Source organism: Mustelus asterias, chromosome 8, assembly GCF_964213995.1.
Source record: "Mustelus asterias chromosome 8, sMusAst1.hap1.1, whole genome shotgun sequence".
Lineage (NCBI taxonomy): Eukaryota > Metazoa > Chordata > Chondrichthyes > Carcharhiniformes > Triakidae > Mustelus > Mustelus asterias.
In genome coordinates, this window is record NC_135808.1 from 77,920,012 (window position 1) to 77,942,043 (window position 22,032).

The 22,032-nt window shown below is 40.5% G+C and overlaps 1 protein-coding gene across 1 annotated transcript in view; it reads right to left on the minus strand.

The window, feature by feature from the left end:
• Positions 1-3,137: 3,137 nt before the first annotated feature.
• Positions 3,138-22,032, minus strand: part of soat1 (sterol O-acyltransferase 1) — a 66,937-nt gene continuing 48,042 nt past the window's right edge. Inside the window, exons 5-16 of the mRNA XM_078218301.1 lie at positions 21,595-21,654; positions 21,211-21,318; positions 19,005-19,287; positions 17,903-17,978; positions 15,650-15,734; positions 14,782-14,827; positions 13,039-13,168; positions 11,412-11,509; positions 9,841-9,939; positions 4,957-5,092; positions 3,665-3,810; positions 3,138-3,335 (exon numbers count right to left, since the gene is read on the minus strand). Of these exons, the coding sequence (XP_078074427.1) occupies positions 3,279-3,335; positions 3,665-3,810; positions 4,957-5,092; positions 9,841-9,939; positions 11,412-11,509; positions 13,039-13,168; positions 14,782-14,827; positions 15,650-15,734; positions 17,903-17,978; positions 19,005-19,287; positions 21,211-21,318; positions 21,595-21,654 (1,324 nt within the window). The 3' untranslated portion in view covers positions 3,138-3,278. The remainder of the gene's footprint in view (positions 3,336-3,664; positions 3,811-4,956; positions 5,093-9,840; positions 9,940-11,411; positions 11,510-13,038; positions 13,169-14,781; positions 14,828-15,649; positions 15,735-17,902; positions 17,979-19,004; positions 19,288-21,210; positions 21,319-21,594; positions 21,655-22,032) is intronic.

Genomic DNA, 22,032 nt, shown 5'->3' on the forward strand with positions numbered 1-22,032 from the left:
GGTGTTCAGATATTTTTTATTATTTTCTAACAATGTACATGCCAAAATGGCAGAACAGAAATCCTTCATTACAGTTTGTGGCATTCATACAATGTGGCCTGACACTGTCAATAATTGATCTATTTTACATATTCACTTAAAAATAATCTAATGTCTTATATGATTAAGACTAGAATGTTGATAGAGATTACACACTGAATAGGTTACAATCATATTTCAAATGCTTGACAGCAGGTTGGAACTTCAGGAGTAGTGAGCAGATCTTTCATCTTTCCAGCAAATTTGCTCTTTCATTAGCCAGCAATTGTGTTCAAAGTATGAACCAATGTCCTCCTAATGACTGTCATGTTTCACAGCAGTCAAAGCCCAAGGTTGTCTATTCAGCATCTATTACTCATACATTTATTTATTCAAAACAAAACATTTCACAAGGTTCTTTTCTTGGACACTTCCATTCTTCAGCTAACATATCGCAAAAAGATTGTGTACTCATTTTAATTACATCTTTGGATGAACTGTAGTATAAAATGCAATATTCATCTGTTATGTGCTTCACCTCTGAACATATAGGAATGCGTAACTACTCTTCAATACACTGCACTCCTTCAAGAGATTGGTGTCTCTCAAATCATAAAATGTCTTTGTGAAATGTCACGGGCCTTGGAGACAGGTAATCACTTGATGTGCACCAAACAAAAGTTCTGAGGTGTGTGTATTTGGGTGAGAGTGGAGGGATATTAGTATACAAATAAGGAATGATCTGGCATTAATACTGGGGTGTATCTATTTGGAGTAGGATACAGGTTGCCTTTCCCTACACAGATTTTGTTTGACAATGGTAACAAATAGATAATTTCTGAAAACAAATCTTTGGGGAAGAAAATGATTTACCCATTGAACAGCTAACTTTGCCCTCCTAACTGGAATATCTTGCAATCGAAAGTAACTCTGTCGCAAGTACAAACCTGCACCCCACTACGTAACACATGTTGACAGAAATAACATTTCACTGCAAGTGACTATTATAGAGTTATAGGTACCAGCCGAGATTCTATGCATCCCTTTGAAGTTAAAAACTGAGGACTTAACGGAGAAAGTTAGTTCTGTATAGCTGGACACATTCAGAGAAGAAATACATTGATCTTTAAATGCACTCTTTCTAAGTGGTCAGTACAGTTCATGATCCATACTAGCATTCACAGAAACAAACCTTTTGGCACAGGATTACTTTTCAATGCAGAATCAGAATGAAATGTGCAACTGCATTAGAAGACAAAACTAGCTAGGAATATATGGCAATCTCAAAAAAATATTAAGCAGCAATTCTCTCCAGCTTCTCCCTTGATGTAAAATCTAGTTAGTACATAGCGAACTACCAGGAAAAAAAAAAAGATTCAGGTACAAATTAATCCCCACAATCCTTTTATAATAAATATTGTTTTAAATCCCTTTTATTTTCCCATGGAAATCATTTAAAGGATAGCCACTTTTGGTCAAAAGGGAAGATCAGGGTTACTTTTTTTTTCCCCCACAATACTGCTTGGGTTGGTAAATAAGACATATCTGGGTGAGTTGAAATATCAGCTGCCATTCTTCTCCACTCCTTACCCTCTTCCTCCAAGACATAGGTGCCTGCAGTGTAACAGCACCACATGATGTTCCAGGCCAAGAACAAAGAACATTTCTTACCAGTGGTAGGTACTGGTTACAGTGTACAGGAGTAACAACTGCAGGACTACTTTAGGCTCATTCCTAAAACATTATGTGAGTCAAGAATATTATTTAAAAAGTCAGTCACTGGGGTAAAACTTGAAAATAACCTCCTATAAAGGGCCTTGAAAGTCAAAATAGTTTCCTGGATTATATAACGTGTACTGCTATATACACACTTACAAATATTACTGTGGGTATTAACCTTCTTTGGAGGGGAGGGTGAAGGGACTGGAAAATGTGTTCAGTCTTTATTCATCATATGTTTCAGTTTTTTTGGCTTCCAATCCAAGATTTCAAATAGTGGGAAAAAAATCCAGAAAAAATAATACAATAAAAATGGATACTAAATGTCACTTGTAATAAGCAGCCACCATTAACAGTTCCGCAGTTAACATATTCATAATTAAAATCCAATACTCAAGATATTATCACAATTTCAAAGCTAAGATTCAATTTTCCCCTTAAGCTTGCTATTTTGGTAGCCTTACTTGCCTGCACCTGTCATAATGTGTGTTCTTTCCATACTACTCAACTGCAGTACCACAAATTAAACAAAATTGGAGATGATCCAGCACCGAGGATTTTTGAATTCTGAACCCAACATCAAAAGAAGGTTGCTTTTATTAATTTTATTTTAAGAAATTCAACTGTTGCTGGTTAAGTGTGAATAAACTAGGTCAAGGCCTGCCAGGGCAGATACAGCATTATCTGATTGTTGCAGGATACTATCTAGGCAGGATATTCAAGGGCATATTCAATCCTATAATAAAACCAGATGACTGGCTGACAGTTGTCAACCATCCAGAACACCATCACTGACAACCATTGTATTTCTCAACTATTTGAGTTATCAAAGTGAATCTAACTTGATTAGTAAATGCACTGCCCAATGTGCTGTCCCATGGAAATAAAGAATCCTGCTTTCATTCCCAGAGTCATGAATTAGCAATTGGAATGGCAAAGTGGGTATTATACTTGGTCTTAGTGTAAAGAGAAGAAATATTGGCCAGGATTCTCTGTGGAACCTTGAATATCTGGATTAGGTACCAAAAGGTGATAGACACCCCTGGAACTCTACAAAAAACACCCCTGTGGCAGCATATCTATTATAGTGCTAAACTAAGAAATGATCTTTAAGCTTTTATTGTTACAAAATATTAAATAAAATAATAAAACACTTACAACTGCATCCAGTGGATGTGCAACAGTTTTTAAGGCATTATTCAGTAGTCAAGTATAATTTTCCCTCAATGCTTCAATGGGTGGGGGGGGGGGCAGGGGTGAAGAAAGAGAGAATTAATGATCCAATCCAAACAGCCTTGCCCATCATTCGGCATTCCTCCTATCCATGATGCAGAAGGTGGCTGCTTAATACAGTCGGTATAGCATTAAATTGGTACCTGGCCTGTGATTAATGGCTTGAAGAGAACACCTAACTCTATGACCAAAACTTAAGACAGAGGATGGAGCAGGCACTATCTGGTGCAAGAGAAACATTCATTTGGTTTATGAAAGGTGCTGCTGCATTCCGATAGAAGTGGTCCAAGATCCCAAGGTCACATCCATTACGAGTGCAGGCGACAGGTCCAGGACCGTGGCTTCAACAAATCCAAGAAGGAGGGCTGCAGAGAACAAATGTATTTCCAATTTCAAAATACCATTCATTGACAACATAAATGTGATCATAAAATTATCCTAGTAAGACAGAACAACATTATTTCTGGGTCCATCAAACACTGATATAAACATTCTGCCAATCAGTAAAAATATTTGATTTTCTTATAGATTTTAAACATGAACTGTGAAATCAAACAAAGTTAGTCAAACAAAGGCAGTTTACTTTCCAGCCTTACACATTACTCATGCAATCATTTGTTTTCAAACAAAACCATCAAGCACATCTAAACATTAGAACAAACTCTTCCAGTTAAATTTTAACCTAAGGACTTACATTAGTAAGAGGACAATTCTGCTGGGCATACCACTCTTGTGAATATAGACACACCAGCATGCCCTGGCCCAGAAACAGAGATGTCCACATCACCACATTCCATACAGGACCTTTCCGGCGATCATGCAGTACAAAATTGAATGCCACTAATAAAGAGAGGGGATATCCATTAACACTTGGAAAGAACATTCCAACATCAATATAGCAGTTGCAGACCATTAAATGCAAGTGGGTAGCTACCTAAACCAGAGCAATGCATTCACTGCTACTGCTCATTTCTACACACAACATTGAGAAGGCTTCAAAAAATGTAAATTGCCAAACATTCAATACTGGAATATTCAAGAGAAGAAGGGATGAATGTCAATGGTACAAAATAGTTTTCAAACTGACAATCATTAGGGCACTGGACTGATAATCCAGAGACCCAGGGCAATGCTCTGGAGACCCAGGTTTGAATTCCACCACGGCAGATGGCAAAATTTGAACTAAATTTTTTTAAAAATCTAATAATGACCATGAAGCCATTGTTGATTGTCTGAAAACCCATCTGGTTCACTAATATCCATTAGGGAAGGAAATCTGCCGTACCTAGCTGGTCTGGCCTACATGTGACTCCAGATCCACAGCATGTGGTTGACTCTTCAATGCCCTCAGGGATGGGCAATAAATGCTGGTCCAGCCAGCAAGGCCCACATCTCACAAACAAATAAAAGCAAACAAATACTGCACATCAAAAGACAAAGATGAATATTTTTAGAATGGTCATGATCGTGCCACAGTCACCTATGACTACAGGCACAGTCGGCCTATTGTAACGTTGTCAGCAGATAACAATATTGCATCATCTTAAACAAAGAGGGATAAAATTTAATTGCAGTTAAAGGCAAGCTGAAGGCAAGAAGCATCACAGTTCCCCAATAGCCAAATGAGTCAATGGGCTGCCCAATGAGAACTAAGGCAAGCAGCCTGGCAAAATTTAAGAGTTCCATCCATCATCAGCATTGGGGGTAATTAATTTCCACTATTGCAAAATAGGGGCATTACGACTGGACTTGGTGTGCATGCATGTACATGTTTTGTTGCGTTCATTGATACCAATATTCTCAATGGTAATTCCAAATGTGTGGACATTGAGCAAGAACAAAGAGTTAAAAGCAAACTACTAAAAATCTACAAATTCACAGGCCAACATATTTTATGTGCTTAAATAAACATATCCCACTGATAAATGATCAATTCTTAGTAATGGCCGAGCAGTAGACTTAAAAGACTAACACAAAAATACTTACTTCCAAAGCACATGAACAGGCAGAAGAGGACTGGATAGAAGAAGCCAAAGCAAATTGCCAACACATATTCGTGAACTATGGCAGACACTGTGAAGACAGACAACATTGCAGCAGCCCTAAACCGGTGGGTGAATAACTGGCAAGAGAAAATTTAACAGGGTTAAGTCAAGTTTTTGAAAATAAATGAACATTAGAAATTTAATAAATTGTGATCAAACTACAAGTTAAAAACAGGACCATTAATCTCATCAACCAGGGTTATTCGAGTGTAATCCAAAAAATGCCTGCTTAATCAACCTGGTTCCAAAACCAACTCTAAGTGTGGCCTCAGCCTTTTCCCAATATATGACATTTGCTGCATCACTCCACAAGATTCATTCTCCCTTCATGATAGAAGTTAACATGGAAATGCTGAAGTGCCTGCTCTCTGCACCTCTCCCATCCCCTTTCCAACATATACCGGGTCTGCTGCTTTTAATTGATGTGGAGATGCCGGCGTTGGACTGCGGTAAACAGTACGAGTTTTAATTTGTAATTGATGCAGTGTACTGCTTTAAAACTACTAGATTATCGACATTTTTTATTCATTCATGGGATGTGGATGTCACTGGCTAGGACAGCATTACTTGTCCATCGCTAATTGCCCTCGACAATTAGGTGATGAGCTGCCTCCTTAAACTGCGGTAAGAAGTTTAACAACACCAGGTTAAAGTCCAACAGGTTTATTTGGCAGCAAAAGCCACACAAGCTTTCGGAGCTGCAAGCCCCTTCTTCAGGTGAGTGGGAATTCTGTTCACAAACAGAGCACATAAAGACACAAACTCAATTTACATGAATAATGGTTGGAATGCGAATACTTACAACTAATCAAGTCTTTAAGAAACAAAACAACATGAGTGGAGAGAGCATCAAGACAGGCTAAAAAGATGTGTATTGTCTCCAGACAAGACAGCCAGTGAAACTCTGTGGGGGTTACAAATAGTGTGCCATGAACCTAATATCCCAGTTGAGGCCGTCCTCGTGTGTGTGGAACTTGGCTATCAGTTTCTGCTCAGCGACTCTGCGCCGTCGTGTGTCACGAAGGCCGCCTTGGAGAACGCTTACCCGAATATCAGAGGCCGAATGCCCGTGACCACTGAAGTGCTCCCCAACAGGAAGAGAACAGTCTTGCCTGGTGATTGTCGAGCGGTGTTCATTCATCCGTTGTCGCAGCGTCTGCATAGTTTCCCCAATGTACCATGCCTCGGGACATCCTTTCCTGCAGCGTATCAGGTAGACAACGTTGGCCGAGTTGCAAGAGTATGTACCGTGTACCTGGTGGATGGTGTTCTCACGCGAGATGATGGCATCTCTGCAAGACGTGCCGGATCATCGACACAGATGCCATCATCTCACGTGAGAACACCATCCACCAGGTACACGGTACATACTCTTGCAACTCGGCCAACGTTGTCTACCTGATACGCTGCAAGAAAGGATGTCCCGAGGCATGGTACATTGGGGAAACTATGCAGACGCTGCGACAACGGATGAATGAACACCGCTCGACAATCACCAGGCAAGACTGTTCTCTTCCTGTTGGGGAGCACTTCAGCGGTCACGGGCATTCGGCCTCTGATATTCGGGTAAGCGTTCTCCAAGGCGGCCTTCGTGACACACGACGGCGCAGAGTCGCTGAGCAGAAACTGATAGCCAAGTTCCGCACACACGAGGACGGCCTCAACCGGGATATTGGGTTCATGTCACACTATTTGTAACCCCCACAGAGTTTCACTGGCTGTCTTGTCTGGAGACAATACACATCTTTTTAGCCTGTCTTGATGCTCTCTCCACTCATGTTGTTTTGTTTCTTAAAGACTTGATTAGTTGTAAGTATTCGCATTCCAACCATTATTCATGTAAATTGAGTTTGTGTCTTTATGTGCTCTGTTTGTGAACAGATTTCCCACTCACCTGAAGAAGGGGCTTGCAGCTCCGAAAGCTTGTGTGGCTTTTGCTACCAAATAAACCTGTTGGACTTTAACCTGGTGTTGTTAAACTTTAACCTGGTGTTGTTAAACTTCTTACTGTGTTTACCCCAGTCCAATGCCGGCATCTCCACATCCTTAAACTGCTGCAGTCCCTGTGGTCTAGGTACATTCACAGTGCTATTAGGGAGGTAGTTCCAGGATTTTGACCCAACAACAGTGTATTTCCAAGTCAGGATGGTGAGTGACTTAGAGGGGAACTTTCAGGTGACGGTGTTCCCATGTGTCTGCTGCTCTCATCCTTCTAAATGGTAGAGGTCATGAGTTTGGAAGATGTTGTCTAAGGAACCATACAATGTATCTTGTAGATGGTACACCACTGCTACTGATTAACAGTTGTGGAAGGGGTAGCAATCAAGTGGGCTGCTTTGTCATGGGTGCTTCTTGAATGTTGCTGGAGTTGCACTCATCCAAACAAGGGGAGACTATTCCATTATACTTCTAACTTGTGCCTTGCAGATGGTGGACATGCTTTGGGGAGTCAGAAAGTGAGCTACTCACTGCAGGATCTGCTCTTGTAGCCATGCCACAGTATTTATATGGTTTGTGCAGTTCAATTTCTGGTCAATAACAATGTCGATGTAGCATATATATTGATGGTCATAAAAAAAAACTTGACTAACACTACATTACTTTAAAGTTGTACTGAATATTTTAATGCAATTAACCCTGCTGAAATTTTACTCTATTAAAGATTTGATATAAATGCACATTTTCAGCAATTATAAAATGATCTGAATTTAAAAAGTAAACATTTTTGATACGGTAATGCACAAAATCTTCAGAATGTCATGTATTTATTTAGTGGAGGGCAGTTGGGAAATGGTGGGTGAGAGGTGTAAACAGAGTACTTGTAATGGGGGACTTCAATTACTTGAACATAGACCGGAATAGCGGTAAAGGGCAGAGAGGGGGCAAGAGTTCCTGGAATCTGTTTCAGAAAATTTTCTACAGCAGTATGTGTCCAGTCCAACAAGAAAGGAGGCACTACTCGATCTGGTTCTTGAAAACAAGGTGGGCCAAATAGATTCAGTTTCAGGGGGAGCATTTAGGTAACGGTAATCATTGCATCATAAGATTTAGATGATGGTAGAAAAGGACAATGTGCAATCCAGAGTCAAAATAACTGTGGGAGAGCCAAATTCAATGGGACAAGCTGGGTCAGATAGATTGGAACCAAAGGTTCACAGAAAAACTGTTAGAAAGATCAGCCATGATGTTATTGAATGGCAGAGTCGGCTCGAGGGGCCAAATGGCCTACACCTGCTCCTAGGGAACAGAACAAGAGGGGACAAATTTCAGGTGATTTGCAAAAGTAGGAAGTGTGATGCAAGAAAAAACAGTTTCACACAACGGGTGGTTCAGGTCTGGAATGCACAACCTGGAAGTGCGTGGAGGCAGGTTCAATCAAGACATTCACAAGGACATTAGATGATTATTTTATTGGAATAAACGTGCAGGGTTACGGTGGAAAGGCAGGAGAATGGCACAAAGTCAATGATTATTTGGAGAGCTGGTGCAGACACAATGGGCTGAATGGCCTCCTTCTGCACAGTAATAATGCTGTGATTCTACAATGAATGTGGGCTGGTATATGTGCTGGTTATGGCCAATTACTTGAACTTTTGATACATTAATACAGCAGAACTAGAACTCTCAGCTGCTATGTACCTTGAAACAAAATCCAATTTGCTACCAAATTCTGCAGCCTCCCTGGGGTCAGGGATGTTACTGAATGGAGGGGGAGATAAGAGGTCATAGTGTACGTTGGTATAAACATCATAGGTAGAATGAAGGGATAGGTCTTGCATCAAAAATTCAGGGAGCTAGGCAGCAGATTAAAAAGCAGGACCTCTAAGGTTGAAATCTCTGGATTTTTCCCAGTGCCATGTGGTAACAACTACAGAAATAGGAAAATTGGGTATTGAACGTATGGCTCAAGAGTTGGTGCAGGAGGGAGGGTTTTACATTCCCGGATCATTGGGACTGTTTCTAGGGAAGGTTGGACATCTACAAGCAGGACTGTCTGCACCTGAACCAGAACGGAACCAACATTCTTACGGGTGGATTTGCTCGTGCTGTTCAGAGGAGTTTAAACTAGTTTGGGAGGGGAAGTAGACACAGGATGTTAGTACAATAGGGACACAGCATATTATAGTGAAGGAACCAAGACAGAGGGATTTCAGCCATGTTGAGTTCAGCGATGCTGGATGGCCTCTAGTTTAATGCTAAGAGTATTATAGGTAATACTGATGAGTTAAGGGTGTGAATTGAGATGCGGAATTGAGATATTATTGCCATCATGAAGATGTGGTTGAGGGAGGGGCAGGACTGGTAATTCAACATTCCAATGTGAGACGGGGGGGGGGGGGGGGGGGGGGTGTAAAAGGGTGGTGTCACCTTATTAACTAAGGAGTCAATTACTGCAGTAACGGGAACAAAATACAAATCTTTTACATTTTTCACATTGACCTGCAATGTTATATAGTAAAGCTATCCAAAAATCATCAGCAGTGCTTCAGGCTCCCTCTATTCTGTTGAACGGGATCCCTGAATGACAGACACTCTTAGCATCTCAACCCATCAACCAATGGCTCATCAAAAAGGATTTTTTTTTGCAAACTAGAATCAAGCATTAGAAGTCAAAGCAAGTGAACTTTGATCCTGGGAATAGCATTCCTCGGTTCCATTCAGCAGAACAATGGGGGCTGAAGTACTTATTAATGATGTTTTCCATAGTTTTATATTTGTCAACTAATGTGAAAAAATTAAAAACTGTACTTTATTTCTGTCCTCAACTCTCTTATTTTAGGGGCATTTTCTCACATGAATACAATGACTGCAAGTAGCTCCTTACCCAGAGGAAATCTTTATATGCATAATAATACAGCCAGTCATGAACCACTACATTCCAGGTCCGGTAATAGTTTGCAAATGATGTAGAATTCCACCAGTCCTGAAAGTGGGAGAGAGCAAATTTAAATCAACAATTTGGAAGAAATGTCTATTTGTATTCACAGAATCCCAACAGTGCAAAAGGAGGCCACCCAGCTCATCGAGTCCGTACCAACTCCCTGAAAGAGCTTCCGGCCCAGGCCCAAACCCTGTGCAACGACAATGGCTAATCCATCTAAACTACACATCTTTGGACACGAAGGGGCAATTTAGTATGGGCAATCAACCTAATCTTTGGACTGTGGGAAGAAACCAGAGCACCCAGAGGAAACTCTCACAGACACAGGGAGAACGTGCAAACTCCACATAGTCTGTGTGGAGTTAGCATGTTCTCTCACTGTGCTCTGGTTTCTTCCCACAGTCCGAGAGACATGCCGATTAGGTGCATTGGCCATGATAAATGCTCCCTCAGTGTACCCGAACAGGTGCCGGAGTGTGGTGACTTGGGGATTTTCACAGTAACTTGATTGTGTTAATGCAAGCCTACTTACGACACTAAAGAATAAATTAATAAATAAAATAGATGCTGCAAAATAATACATACACAGGTGCACTGATCATTATTTACACAATTTAATACCCTATTGCTTGGAAACATCTGGAAAATACAGATTTTCCATAGAATTCTCCCAATGCAACATGAAGGCAGGCTTCAGATGAAAATAGATGGTCATGGGGAGCAGCTCATGCTCAAAGTCTGTCTCATGATTTAGCCCACCCTCTCCCTCCCTTTATGAGTCTGTATTCAACAGGATCACTAAAATGCCACAGAAAAGATTGGGAAGGGAAGAAAGCCCAAAGCTTGCACGCTGTCATTCACTGTATTTGATTATGTAGCATATAAATGATAGTGATTTTATAAAAGCTCATCTTTTTGGCACCATTATCCATTTACAGGCAGCCTAGGAGAAGCTACCATGAGTATTCTGTGCCAGCCTCTGGAAGATGCCCTAACGTGATCAGAGTTGGTTTGGACTCTATTTGCCCTCACTGATAAAGAAATGGCCAAAATAAAAATGCATTGTTAACAGGAACTGTGGAAACGTGCATGAGCTTGTTTGTACTACTTCGATAAAACACCAGCATTGCAATCAATCATGACACACTTTAGTTTACAGACAGCACAATTAAGTCCTGTAATCTTGATTATTGGCGAATGTGCACAGATTTTTCACCTTGGATTAAAATCATCAAATGGAAAATATCTTGAAAGCTGTACACTGTATAGACAGGTATTAGGGATAATAGATGCTATTTTGTTTTTAAAAAGTGATCATACAGCTTACATTTTGCTGCATGGCATAAGACAGCTCATCTATTGTGAACTGAAGTGGAAATAAAAGAGCAAGGCAAAAAGTGACACCATCGTGCTCCTTTGGAGGAAATGATGACAATAGACACATTGGATGAACATAACAGGAAATTGGCAAACTATATTTCCTGGAAATATAAAATGTTAATGTAATAGGTTACCTTGTAGAACATCCTGTCAGCAAACTGCAGCATTTCTGCAAAGGCATTGAGCCAACAGTGCAGGAATGCAAAGAAAGCCAGGAACAACACCAACACACCTGAAACATACCAAAGTGCAGCTTTAGGCTCGTTCCAGAATTACCAATGTTACGACAAACAGATATTACCTTACTTTTGACAACCCTTCCTCTCCCCTCATTTCCCTTCCAGACGTTTTACCCTCAAGGACAATCCTTGGATTCCTTTGCTGCCAGGAGAGAAATAGGTAGGCTGAGTGATTGGGCATAAATCTAGCAGATGGACTATAACATGGGAAGATTCAAAGTTGTTCACAATAGCAGGAAGAATTTTAAAAAAGAGTATTACTTAAATGGAGAACGACTGCAGAACTCGAGAGGTGCGGAGGGATCAAGATATTCTAGTGCACGGGTCACAAAATGTTAGCATGCAGGTACAGCATGTAATCAAGATGAATCATGTAAATCATACTAATCCTTTTATTATATGAGTAAGGATGTTATGCTTGTTGTACAGGGCATTGCTGAGACCACATCTCCAATACCGTGTACACTTATTATCTCTATATTTAAGGAAGGATGTACTCAGTTTAGAGGAAGTTTACTATATTGATACCTGGAATTATTGATTTATGAGGATAGGTTGGATGGGCTGGGCTTGTTTCCCCTGGAGTTTAGAAGAGAGAGAGAGGTGACTTGATTGAAGTACATTAGATCCTGGATCGTATTGACAGATGGGGGTAAATCCAAAACTAGGGGGAGACAGTTTTAAAATTAGGGGTTTCCCTTTCAGAACAGAGTTCAGGAGAAATCTTCTCTCCAACAGTTGAGACTTTGGAATTCTGCCTCAGAAGGCAGTGGAAGTGGGGTCATTCAATATTTTTAAGGTAGAGGGAGAGGGAAAGGGGGCAAGGGAGTTCAAGGTTTTCATGGGTAGATGGGAATGTGGAACTCGAAATACAAACAAATCTGTCATGATCTTATTAAATGGCAGTGCAAGTTTGAGGGGCCAAATGGTCTATTTCTGCTCTTATTTCATATGTACGCAAAGAGAAATGTAAAAAAGACAAGAGACTGGTGAAGGTTATCAGGCAGAGGAGGAAAAAACCTCTTTTGACTGGGAAGATAACTCAAAAATTAAAAAATACATAATGTAAGGACCTGCATCAGACACATTTTGCATTGATATGGAGAAAGTTGCTGTCCAACTCCACACTCAACAAACATGGCTAAAAATAACACAAAGGAACAGAATAATCATGGAAACCACAAGCTAAGCATCATACAAAGGAAATTAAATATCCTAAACTGGATATTGGTGCCTCCTGCATCAGCCCTTCAGTTGGATTTAACAGTTGCACGACTAGGTAAAAGATGGCTGCCAATTGCATTTCTGACATCCAGCTTAGCCAGCTGCATATCACTCTGCCCCCCTCGACAACTGAAATTAGGCTAGGTGTGTTTGAGAGATCCAAACACATTGCTGCATCAATCTCCTGAATGTATTTTGGCTAAGAACTGTGTACACATCGCATCTTTCGGAACAAGCACTTCCTGCATTACGCTAGATGCTTCCACTTTCAGGATGAATGATTAAAGATAATCCATACCTGGCAAGATGGAGTTGAAGATGCAGAGAACCAGGACTTTCAAACTGAACGGCTCCCGGCTGATGTTTCGGAACAATGGAATACAGAGCCGCACAAAAATATAATAAGCATAAAACAGACAGCCCAGAACCTGAAAAACATAGCACGAGTTAGAAACAAAACATTTTTCCACACTACAATCTATTATCATACTAGAATGAGAACTATCTGGCTCTCTAGTGTGTCTACATCATATTAAAGAGTCAGCGCCATACTGAAAATGTAATTAAAAAGGTGGTAGATTTGCATTTATGTCACCTTGCCTCATTTCTCAGATACACAATGCCCCAGTGTGGAATGCTATGAGATCAGGTAGACAAACAACAGTCTGATTATGCACAAGTTCTGTTGAAAGGTCACAACTTGGAATATTAACTCTGCTTCTCTCTCCACAGACGCTGCCAGACTTGCTGAGTATTTCCAGCACACTCTGTTAGCAGGTGGGGAGGATGAGAGTAATGGTTGATGAAAGAATGTTGGTTAGGAAACCCTTCTTTGAAGAGTACCAAACATATTCAACATCCACCAGGAGCTTCAGTTAACAGCTAGTCCAAAGGAATTCCTCAGTCCTGTGTTAAAGTGTTAGTTTATATTATGAATTCAAAATTCTGATACAAGGCTTCTATCCCGACACAATCCTGCTGCCAATAGCTAGCTCAGGCCTCCAAAATAATATTTAAAACAAAATACATCTCAGTGACACAGTAAGGAACAAAACTTTTGATTTGTGGGGATGACGATCACTCCACTGCCCTTGGTCCCAGTCGAACAGCAACAAAAACAAAAGCTGTGCATAGCAAGATAGTAGCATGGTCACAACAGCAGGATATAATTTTTTTAAATTCACTCATGGGATGTGGGCATCGCTGGCTGGCGTTTATTGTCCATCCCTGACTACCCTTGAACTGAGTGGGTAGCTAGGCCATTTCAGAGGTCAGTTGAGAGTCAACCACATTGCTGTGGCTCTGGAGTCACATGTAGGCCAGATCAGGTAAGGATGGCAGATTTCCTTCCCTAAAGGACATTAGTGAACCAGATGGGTTTTTCTGACAATTGACAATGGTTTCATAATCAGTAGATTCTTAATTCCAGTTATTTTTCTAGAATTCAAATTCCATCCCTGCCATGGCGGGATTCGAACCCAAGTCCCCAGAACATTAGCTCAGTTTCTGGATTAATTGAATTGTGATAATGCCACTAGGCCATCGCCTCCCCAAAATTTTATATAGTTTTATATATACAGTAATATACAAAATCTCATGATGCTAAATAAAAAACATTTTTGTGTTTTACTGGATGAGTGTTAGTCACAACTGATGGCATCAAAAGCCCTCCCTCCTCCCACAATGTTATACAGCCTTGAACTAACAATAATTGTTTTGAAGTATGGTTTTGTATGAAAGACTCATTCTGTGCCTCATCACACAGCCCAAAAACATTAATCTATTTCTGTCCATATCAAATCATTAAAGCCCAAAAAAATTGCAATCAGTCGACGCTCTTTATAGTGCAATTTTGTTTTCATTCATGTATCTCAGAATTTATTCTATGTGGGCAAAACAGATATCAGAAGTTTGTTTATTTGTCAATTTCCAGTAGCTGTCAGATGGGCCCCTCTTCATATTGGTCGAGCACTGAGGCTCGACCATAATAGGGAAATGCTGCTGAGTTTGTCAAAAGTAACTTGGTTTTAAAACACTTTACCTGAGCAAATTTTGTAGCAACGTAGCTCCATCTAATTGTCGGATTCCTGCACCAAAGAAAGAATTTTCAGCAAATGATTTAATGCATTTTCCCTCAAATACAGAATTCCTCCTCAATTTGAAAGGAATACAGTTTTTCCCCCAATCAAAATAATTACAGTTGTTTCTTCTGAGATAGTTTCTTGAAACAGACCATAAACTGTTTTTGTCACAGGACAACTATATTAAAGCTGATTCCAGCTTCATCCATGCTGGGCACAGGCAAAGAATTGTGATTGTGTCTTGTACTCCACTGTATCTAACTAACAAATATCAGTTTAGGAAAAGATTGGGTTTAACTGTAACAAGGACATCACAGAAACAAACCACAATGAAGATAGACAGTTGCACACTAAATCTTGGGTGACTGGAAACCTTCAAAGTTTTGAAACCGTGAACCCAGTACCCGAGCAGCAAATTTCTATAGGATTTCTTTTACACTATGAAAGGGAATCCAGAACAAGAGAACAATCTTAAAATTATAGCAAGGCCATTTCGGGAGTGAAATCAGGAAGCACTTCTCACAAAAATCAAGAACTTACTTCAAAAGGCTATGGCTGAAGCGGCAATTTCAAATATCAATTTTAAGATTAGTAACAGTATCAAGCGGTATCGAGCAAAGGAAGGTAAAAGAAGTTCAGGTACAGTTTAGCCATGATCTAACAGAATGGTAGAACAGGTTTGACCAGCCGAATGGTCTACTCTTGTTCCTATATAAAATACAACTATAAATGGTAAGCAGATTACATATTACACCATCATTTATTAGGTCAAAAATATTAGCTGTTGCTCAGTGTATTTGCTTTTAGAAAACGTCTGACTGGTCTTACCTAGGATAGCTGTCCCGATATATAAGAGTAGGAGCAAAAAGAAAGTAGAGATAGTGGGAAAACTGGGGTATCTGCTGGATGCCACCTGTGACAAAGATAAAACTAAAAGATTAGCATTTTAATGAAACATTCAATACTAAGAAAGCAGCCTCTACAGATGCAATGTTTTCATCGTAAAATACAGTAAATAAACTGGATAGTGTAGAACAGAGGAATTACCAAGGTTCTAATGAAATATTATATTGGAAATCACAGTCCAGATAGGAATAGGTACAAGGCATATTAGAGCATTTGCTTCCTTTACAGTTATGAGCTAACTTGCTCACTTCAATCTTTCACAAAGCTCACAATAAGGGAGTCACTTTCTCACTTGGGACTAAAACTAAATACTTAAAAGCAGCAACAGTGAAACATCTATATAATGACTTAATTGTTTCAATTCTGGGAAGGTAAGGTTTCTCTCCATGACGATGAATTACATCTTCTCAGTCCATAATACCTGCCTGATTCTGCTTCAGAAATCAGATGGAAAGTGCCTTGCCCTCAGGTTCTGCTGTGCTATGGCTTGTTTGTTTTTTTTGTCCCTGTATTGGAGTCCTCACTAATTCAGTGAAGTATAAAGAGAATAGCTCTCTTTTAAAAACTGCCCTTGCTTCAAAATTGTTTATGACATTTCTGGCAAATTAATTTTCCCTGCTTAAATTTAGAGACATCTTGAAGGGAGAAATAAATCAGGAATGGCATCTGCACTTAACAGGTCCTCGAGATTTGTTGAATTATTTTGGGCTACCAGCTACATCTGCACCGAAGTAGTCATCCGCTGTCCCTCGATTTGAGGATGACATCTCTTCAGGGTTACAGATTTTACTCATGGAGCTTCATGTGAATGAATAGGTTGATTCTTTGGGCACATGGGGCAGAATATCACAGAAGGTAGTGGGATTCAGACTACAGGGTTTGCTTCTGCTCTTCTCTGCGGTCACTGCCTCATCAGTAAGATGTTTGGACTCAGTGTGACGCAGCTTGATGGACAGGTTGTCACCATTCTAAACAACTGGTAGCAACTCCTCAGGAAGGTCAATGCTACCACAGCACTTCAAGGAGAACATCTTGGAACATTTTCTTTTTTCTCCCCCTCGCCCTCCCCAAACTTGATCAAGTATTTCCACTGAGCTTTTCAGGAGATGCAAACACCATAACATGCTTTTTTAGTTTATAAATTACTCCCATATCAATCTAAAAGTACTGGCTTTTTCCTGTTTTGGCTCAGTCCCACCTCAATTTCCAAAGTGACAAACTATTCATGTTCACATTTCTTTGCTTTATTCAAAACAACTACTGGGACAACCATGCTCCTCTTCAGTCCTCTTGCTGCAGTTCTGGCAGCACTCCCCAGTGAAGTCCCACTTTTCACCCATTTAGTCCATCTGCAGCGTGTTATGGCTACAAGATGGACTGACATGGAGCAAGTCAGCTTGTAGCCAACTTTACTTCCGGAGGTGCGGGTGGGCAAGCAGACTGTCCTCACATAAAATGCAGCCTTAGGACCTTTGTGGACTTGCAAATGTTTGACAACAAAGATCTCTGCTATCATAGTTTGAAGACAGTTGAAATGGTGCAGTTAATCGAGTATTGGATTTCCTCAATGGATTTGAGAGAGAAGTGGCTACCAAAGTATGGGAAATGCTGAAAACATTCCCAGAGTCTTTGAATTAACACATATGGGAGATGAAATATTTAGCTGACCAGGTGAGAGTTGAAATGAGTTTTGTTTTAGCCACTTTGAAAGACATGAATTCTGTACAGATACAATTTCTTGGAAAGGGGGGAATGCAAAAGGGACATGAATTTCTGATGGAAGGGGGTTAAGTGGATTGTTCAGCAAAAATTATTTTGGAAGCCTCAGAGATAAAGCATCAAGAGGTGGCCAAATACTTCCCGAAATGAGGGAGGGGGAAATGAAAAACAAAACAAAAAAATTAACCAAGCAAAACAATGCCAGACAGACTCATTTTGCAGCCGGTACTACAGCAGCATTGGAACAAGATTGGGTATCCCATCAGCTGCACCCAAATATGGAGCAGGAGACAACACAACTCATTACCAATACATATCTTGATGAGGGTATTTCCATTGAGCAGTTCAGGACATGCAAACACTAGGAGATGCTTTAATATCTATCTGAAAGTCTTGGGTTCTCAGCTCAGTCCTATCTAGCCTCCAAGTAAAAAATGACAAATTAATCACACTCACTGTTCTTTTCTTTGTTTGATACCACTCTGCTAAAGTTCTCCCTTATGAAGGAATGCGCTTTCATCATCAAACGGACCTAATTAGATCAAACAGATTATCAGACATGAAATCAACCCAAATTATGTGGAGATATTATAACACACTTCACTTTGCATTCGCCTCCCAAGAGGCTGGTGCTTCTGGTGTCACTGACCACGAAATAAATTCTATCACTGGAATGGCAGGTGAAATTTTATCTGTTTGAATGGTTAGCAGGACAGCAAAATTGGATCACCAAATATGTGAAATCGACTGGTACCATTACCAGTGGGAAAGCTCCAAAATAATTTTCAAAGATCTGGAAGTTGTTAAAAGTTACATTATGAAATATGCAATTGGCAATGCTCAAACTCACATTCAGATCAGCTCACCAATTCTGCACAAGGGGCCACTAAGACTGTTGATCCTGCAGTACAAGAGGTTAGATGCTAGGAATTCTGTAGCGAGTAACTCACCACTTGACTCTCCAAAGCCTGTTCACTATCCACCAGGCACAAGTCAGGCTTGTGATGGGATACCCTCCACCTGCCTGATGAACGCAGTGCCAACAAAACTCAAGAAACTTGACAACATTCAGGATGTAGCAGCCAACTCGACTGGCATCCCATCCACCACCTTAAACATTCATTCCCTCAGCAAGTCAGTGTGAGCAGTTTTCAGCTTCAACTAAACTTCCCAGGGAGAGAGCATGGTCTGAAGTGAGTAATTAGATTAAAAAATGAAGAGCAAAATATTGCAGATGCTGGAAATCTAAAAAATATATAGTGGAAATATTCAGGTCAGAAGTTGTTCTGAAGTGTCATTAATCGGAAACATGGATTGTTTCTCTCTCCACGGATGTTGCCAAAGCAGAGTACGTCCAGCATTTTGTGTCATTAAAAATGGGATAGCTTTTCCTCTGGAGTTTCTGAAGCATTTTTATAGTCGATCAGACCCAATTTACAAGTCAGCAGAAACAGGATTGGACAGCATAAATGCAAAGAGCTGGACCAAAATCTGATTTACCAACATCAAAGACCCTATAAGATAAAACACCACAAAAAAAAAGCCCAAAGTCACTCACCTGTTCTAATATAACAATGAAGCGGGAGGCTGGAGGTAGACGGAAATGAATGACTGTGTAAACCGGGGCAGCCCACAGCCCTACTATCTGGAAAAACAAAAACAATGCACCATAGAACACTGTCTGTAAAACTTTGCGTTTCGAGGTCTGGTATCCGAATGCCCATTGCAGAAACAGTCCATATGGAATGAGGAGTGTAGACAAGAACATACAGAGCCAGGTGGAAATGACAATTGGAAACCTCCCAAAGGCATAAACCAATAGGTCGAAGTCAAGGACCAGCCTACAAAAGGGAAAAAAAAACACAATGAATGTATGCGATGCCTATCAAAAATCTGTTCACAGTATTATTGCAAAAACCGGTTCTTAAATCTACTGGTCAAGCAGTTCCATCAGCTTACCTCAACCTTACCAACACAACTTGGGAGAGACAAGAAATGCACGCCTTGCTGCAATGTAACATCCCAAGAATGTATGATAAAAATAAAGGAGGACACCTAAACCAATACACTTGAATTTCATGCCAACATGCATTCCATTCGATATTCTTACTTCAGCACCTCAAGCTGCACCAATTATCTGCACCCACGACAGGTCTGCAGTTGTCAACGTTTGACCATGATACTGTGTAATTCACAATACTATCATGAGCTACAATCTTAAAGAGGACTGTATAAGTTAACATAAACCATTACAGACAACTGCCATTGTATCAAATTTACGAACTGAAAAATTGATTTCCGCTACCCAAACTTAATACCAGTTTTATGGTAACATATAAAAATAATGCATTCACTAGAACGGGTATGTAGCTTCCACCAGTTAGTGGCTACATTGTCTGATCTGACACTTAGTCATATAGATCCCACCCAAGTCCTCTAGGCCAGGTCGACAAGTTAATAGAATGCTACAGCTGGCCTCAACATCCATTTTAAAAGCAGCATCAAGATATAAAAAGAAATTAACCTACAAGGTAAAAATAGCTGCCTGTATGAAGTGTAACAAACAAACTAACCCTCAAGCAAGTTACATGCCATTGTAGCTTGTGGTTTATAAGAACATAAGAAATAGGAGCAGGAGTAGGCCATCTAGCCCCTCGAGCCTGCCCCGCCATTCAATAAGATCATGGCTGATCTTGGCCTGATCCCTATAACCCCTAATTCCCTTACCGATCAGGAATCCATCTATCCGTGATTTAAACATATTCAACGAGGTAGCCTCCACCACTTCAGTGGGCAGAGAATTCCAGAGATTCACCACCCTCTGAGAGAAGAAGTTCCTCCTCTACTCTGTCCTAAACTGACCCCCCTTTATTTTGAGGCTGTGCCCTCTAATTCTAGCTTCCTTTCTAAGTGGAAAGAATCTCTCCACCTCTACCCTATCCAGCCCCTTCATTATCTTTTGGTTTCTATAAGATCCCCCCTCAGCCTTCTAAATTCCAATGAGTACAAACCCAATCTGCTCAGTCTCTCCTCGTAATCAACACCCCTCATCTCTGGTATCAACCTGGTGAACCTTCTCTGCACTCCCTCTAAGGCCAATATATCCTTCCGAAAATAAGGGGACCAATACTGCGCACAGTATTCCAGCTGTGGCCTCACCAATGCCCTGTCCAGATGCAGCAAGACATCTCTGCTTTTATATTCTATCCCCCTTGCGATATAGGTCAACATCCCATTTGCCTTCTTGATCACCTGTTGCACCTGCAGACTGGGTTTTTGCGTCTCATGCACAAGGACCCTCAGGTCCCTTTGCACAGTAGCATGTTGCAATCTTTTTCCATTTAGATAATAATCCAATTTGCTATTATTTCCTCCAAAGTGAATAACCTCGCATTTGTCAATGTTATACTCCATCTGCCAGATCCTCGCCCACTCACTCAGCCTGTCCAAATCTCTCTGCAGACCTTCTACGCCCTCCACACGATTCACTTTTCCACTTATCTTTGTGTCGTCTGCAAACTTTGTTACCCTACACTCAGTCCCCTCCTCCAGATCATCTATATAAATGGTAAATAGTTGAGGCCCCAGTACCGATCCCTGCGGCACGCCACTAGTTACCATCTGCCAACCAGAAAAGCACCCATTTGACACTCAGCATTTTCACTTGTTGAGCTCCTATTTAATGGTACAGGCAAAATTGTTTGGAAATATACTTGAGACGATGTTTGTCTTTACTGCCCTCACTTCTGTTCCCAAATCCTTACCTTCCTTCATCAATGAAGTCCATCACCAGTGTACTGACTATAAACAAGATGAGTAAAGCGATGAACATGTGATAGATGGTTCGGATGTGATTCACTTGGAACAGCTCACTGAGGGAGAGGGACAGAGAAAAACATTTACTTTGAGAACTGTTGCAATGCAGCTGCATTGACAAAACTTTAAGTGACTCACAGAAGGGAAAACAACACCAATTGCTTAAGCACAAGTTTAGAAATTCAAGATCAAGACAATTAAGCAGACAAGAGTTGAAATCAGATCCATTTCAATTTCCAATCTAACCTTGCCAATATTTGGTAGCTGTACTTTCTGCTGCAAAGATTTGTAAAATGACAATGGTGGGTCACCCATTTAAAAAGCATACTTACTCAAGTAGAGATCGCCGAGATATGAAATGCTTTCCCTTCTCTGGGGGTGCCCTTGTTTGTCTGTAACAAGATGCATTTAATTAGAACTTAACTTAATAAGCCTTCAATTACAATCAACCCCAACTGAAATAATGTCATGACTCAAGGTTAACATGAACTCATTCCCATTTCAGACGATAAATATCTATGTTACACTCTTTGTACACCTTACAGTATTCTTCATGCAACCATCTCTCCATAGATCCTGAAGAAAGCATCTGTTCTGGTAACAAAGAGTGCAGGGAGGCATCAAGGAGCAGCACCATGCATACCTAAAAATGAGGTATCAACCTGGCAAAACTACAACACAGGACTACTTATGTGCCAAACAGCATAAATAGCAAGTAATAGATGGAGCTCAGCAATTCAACGACCAATGCATCAGATCGAAGCTTTGTA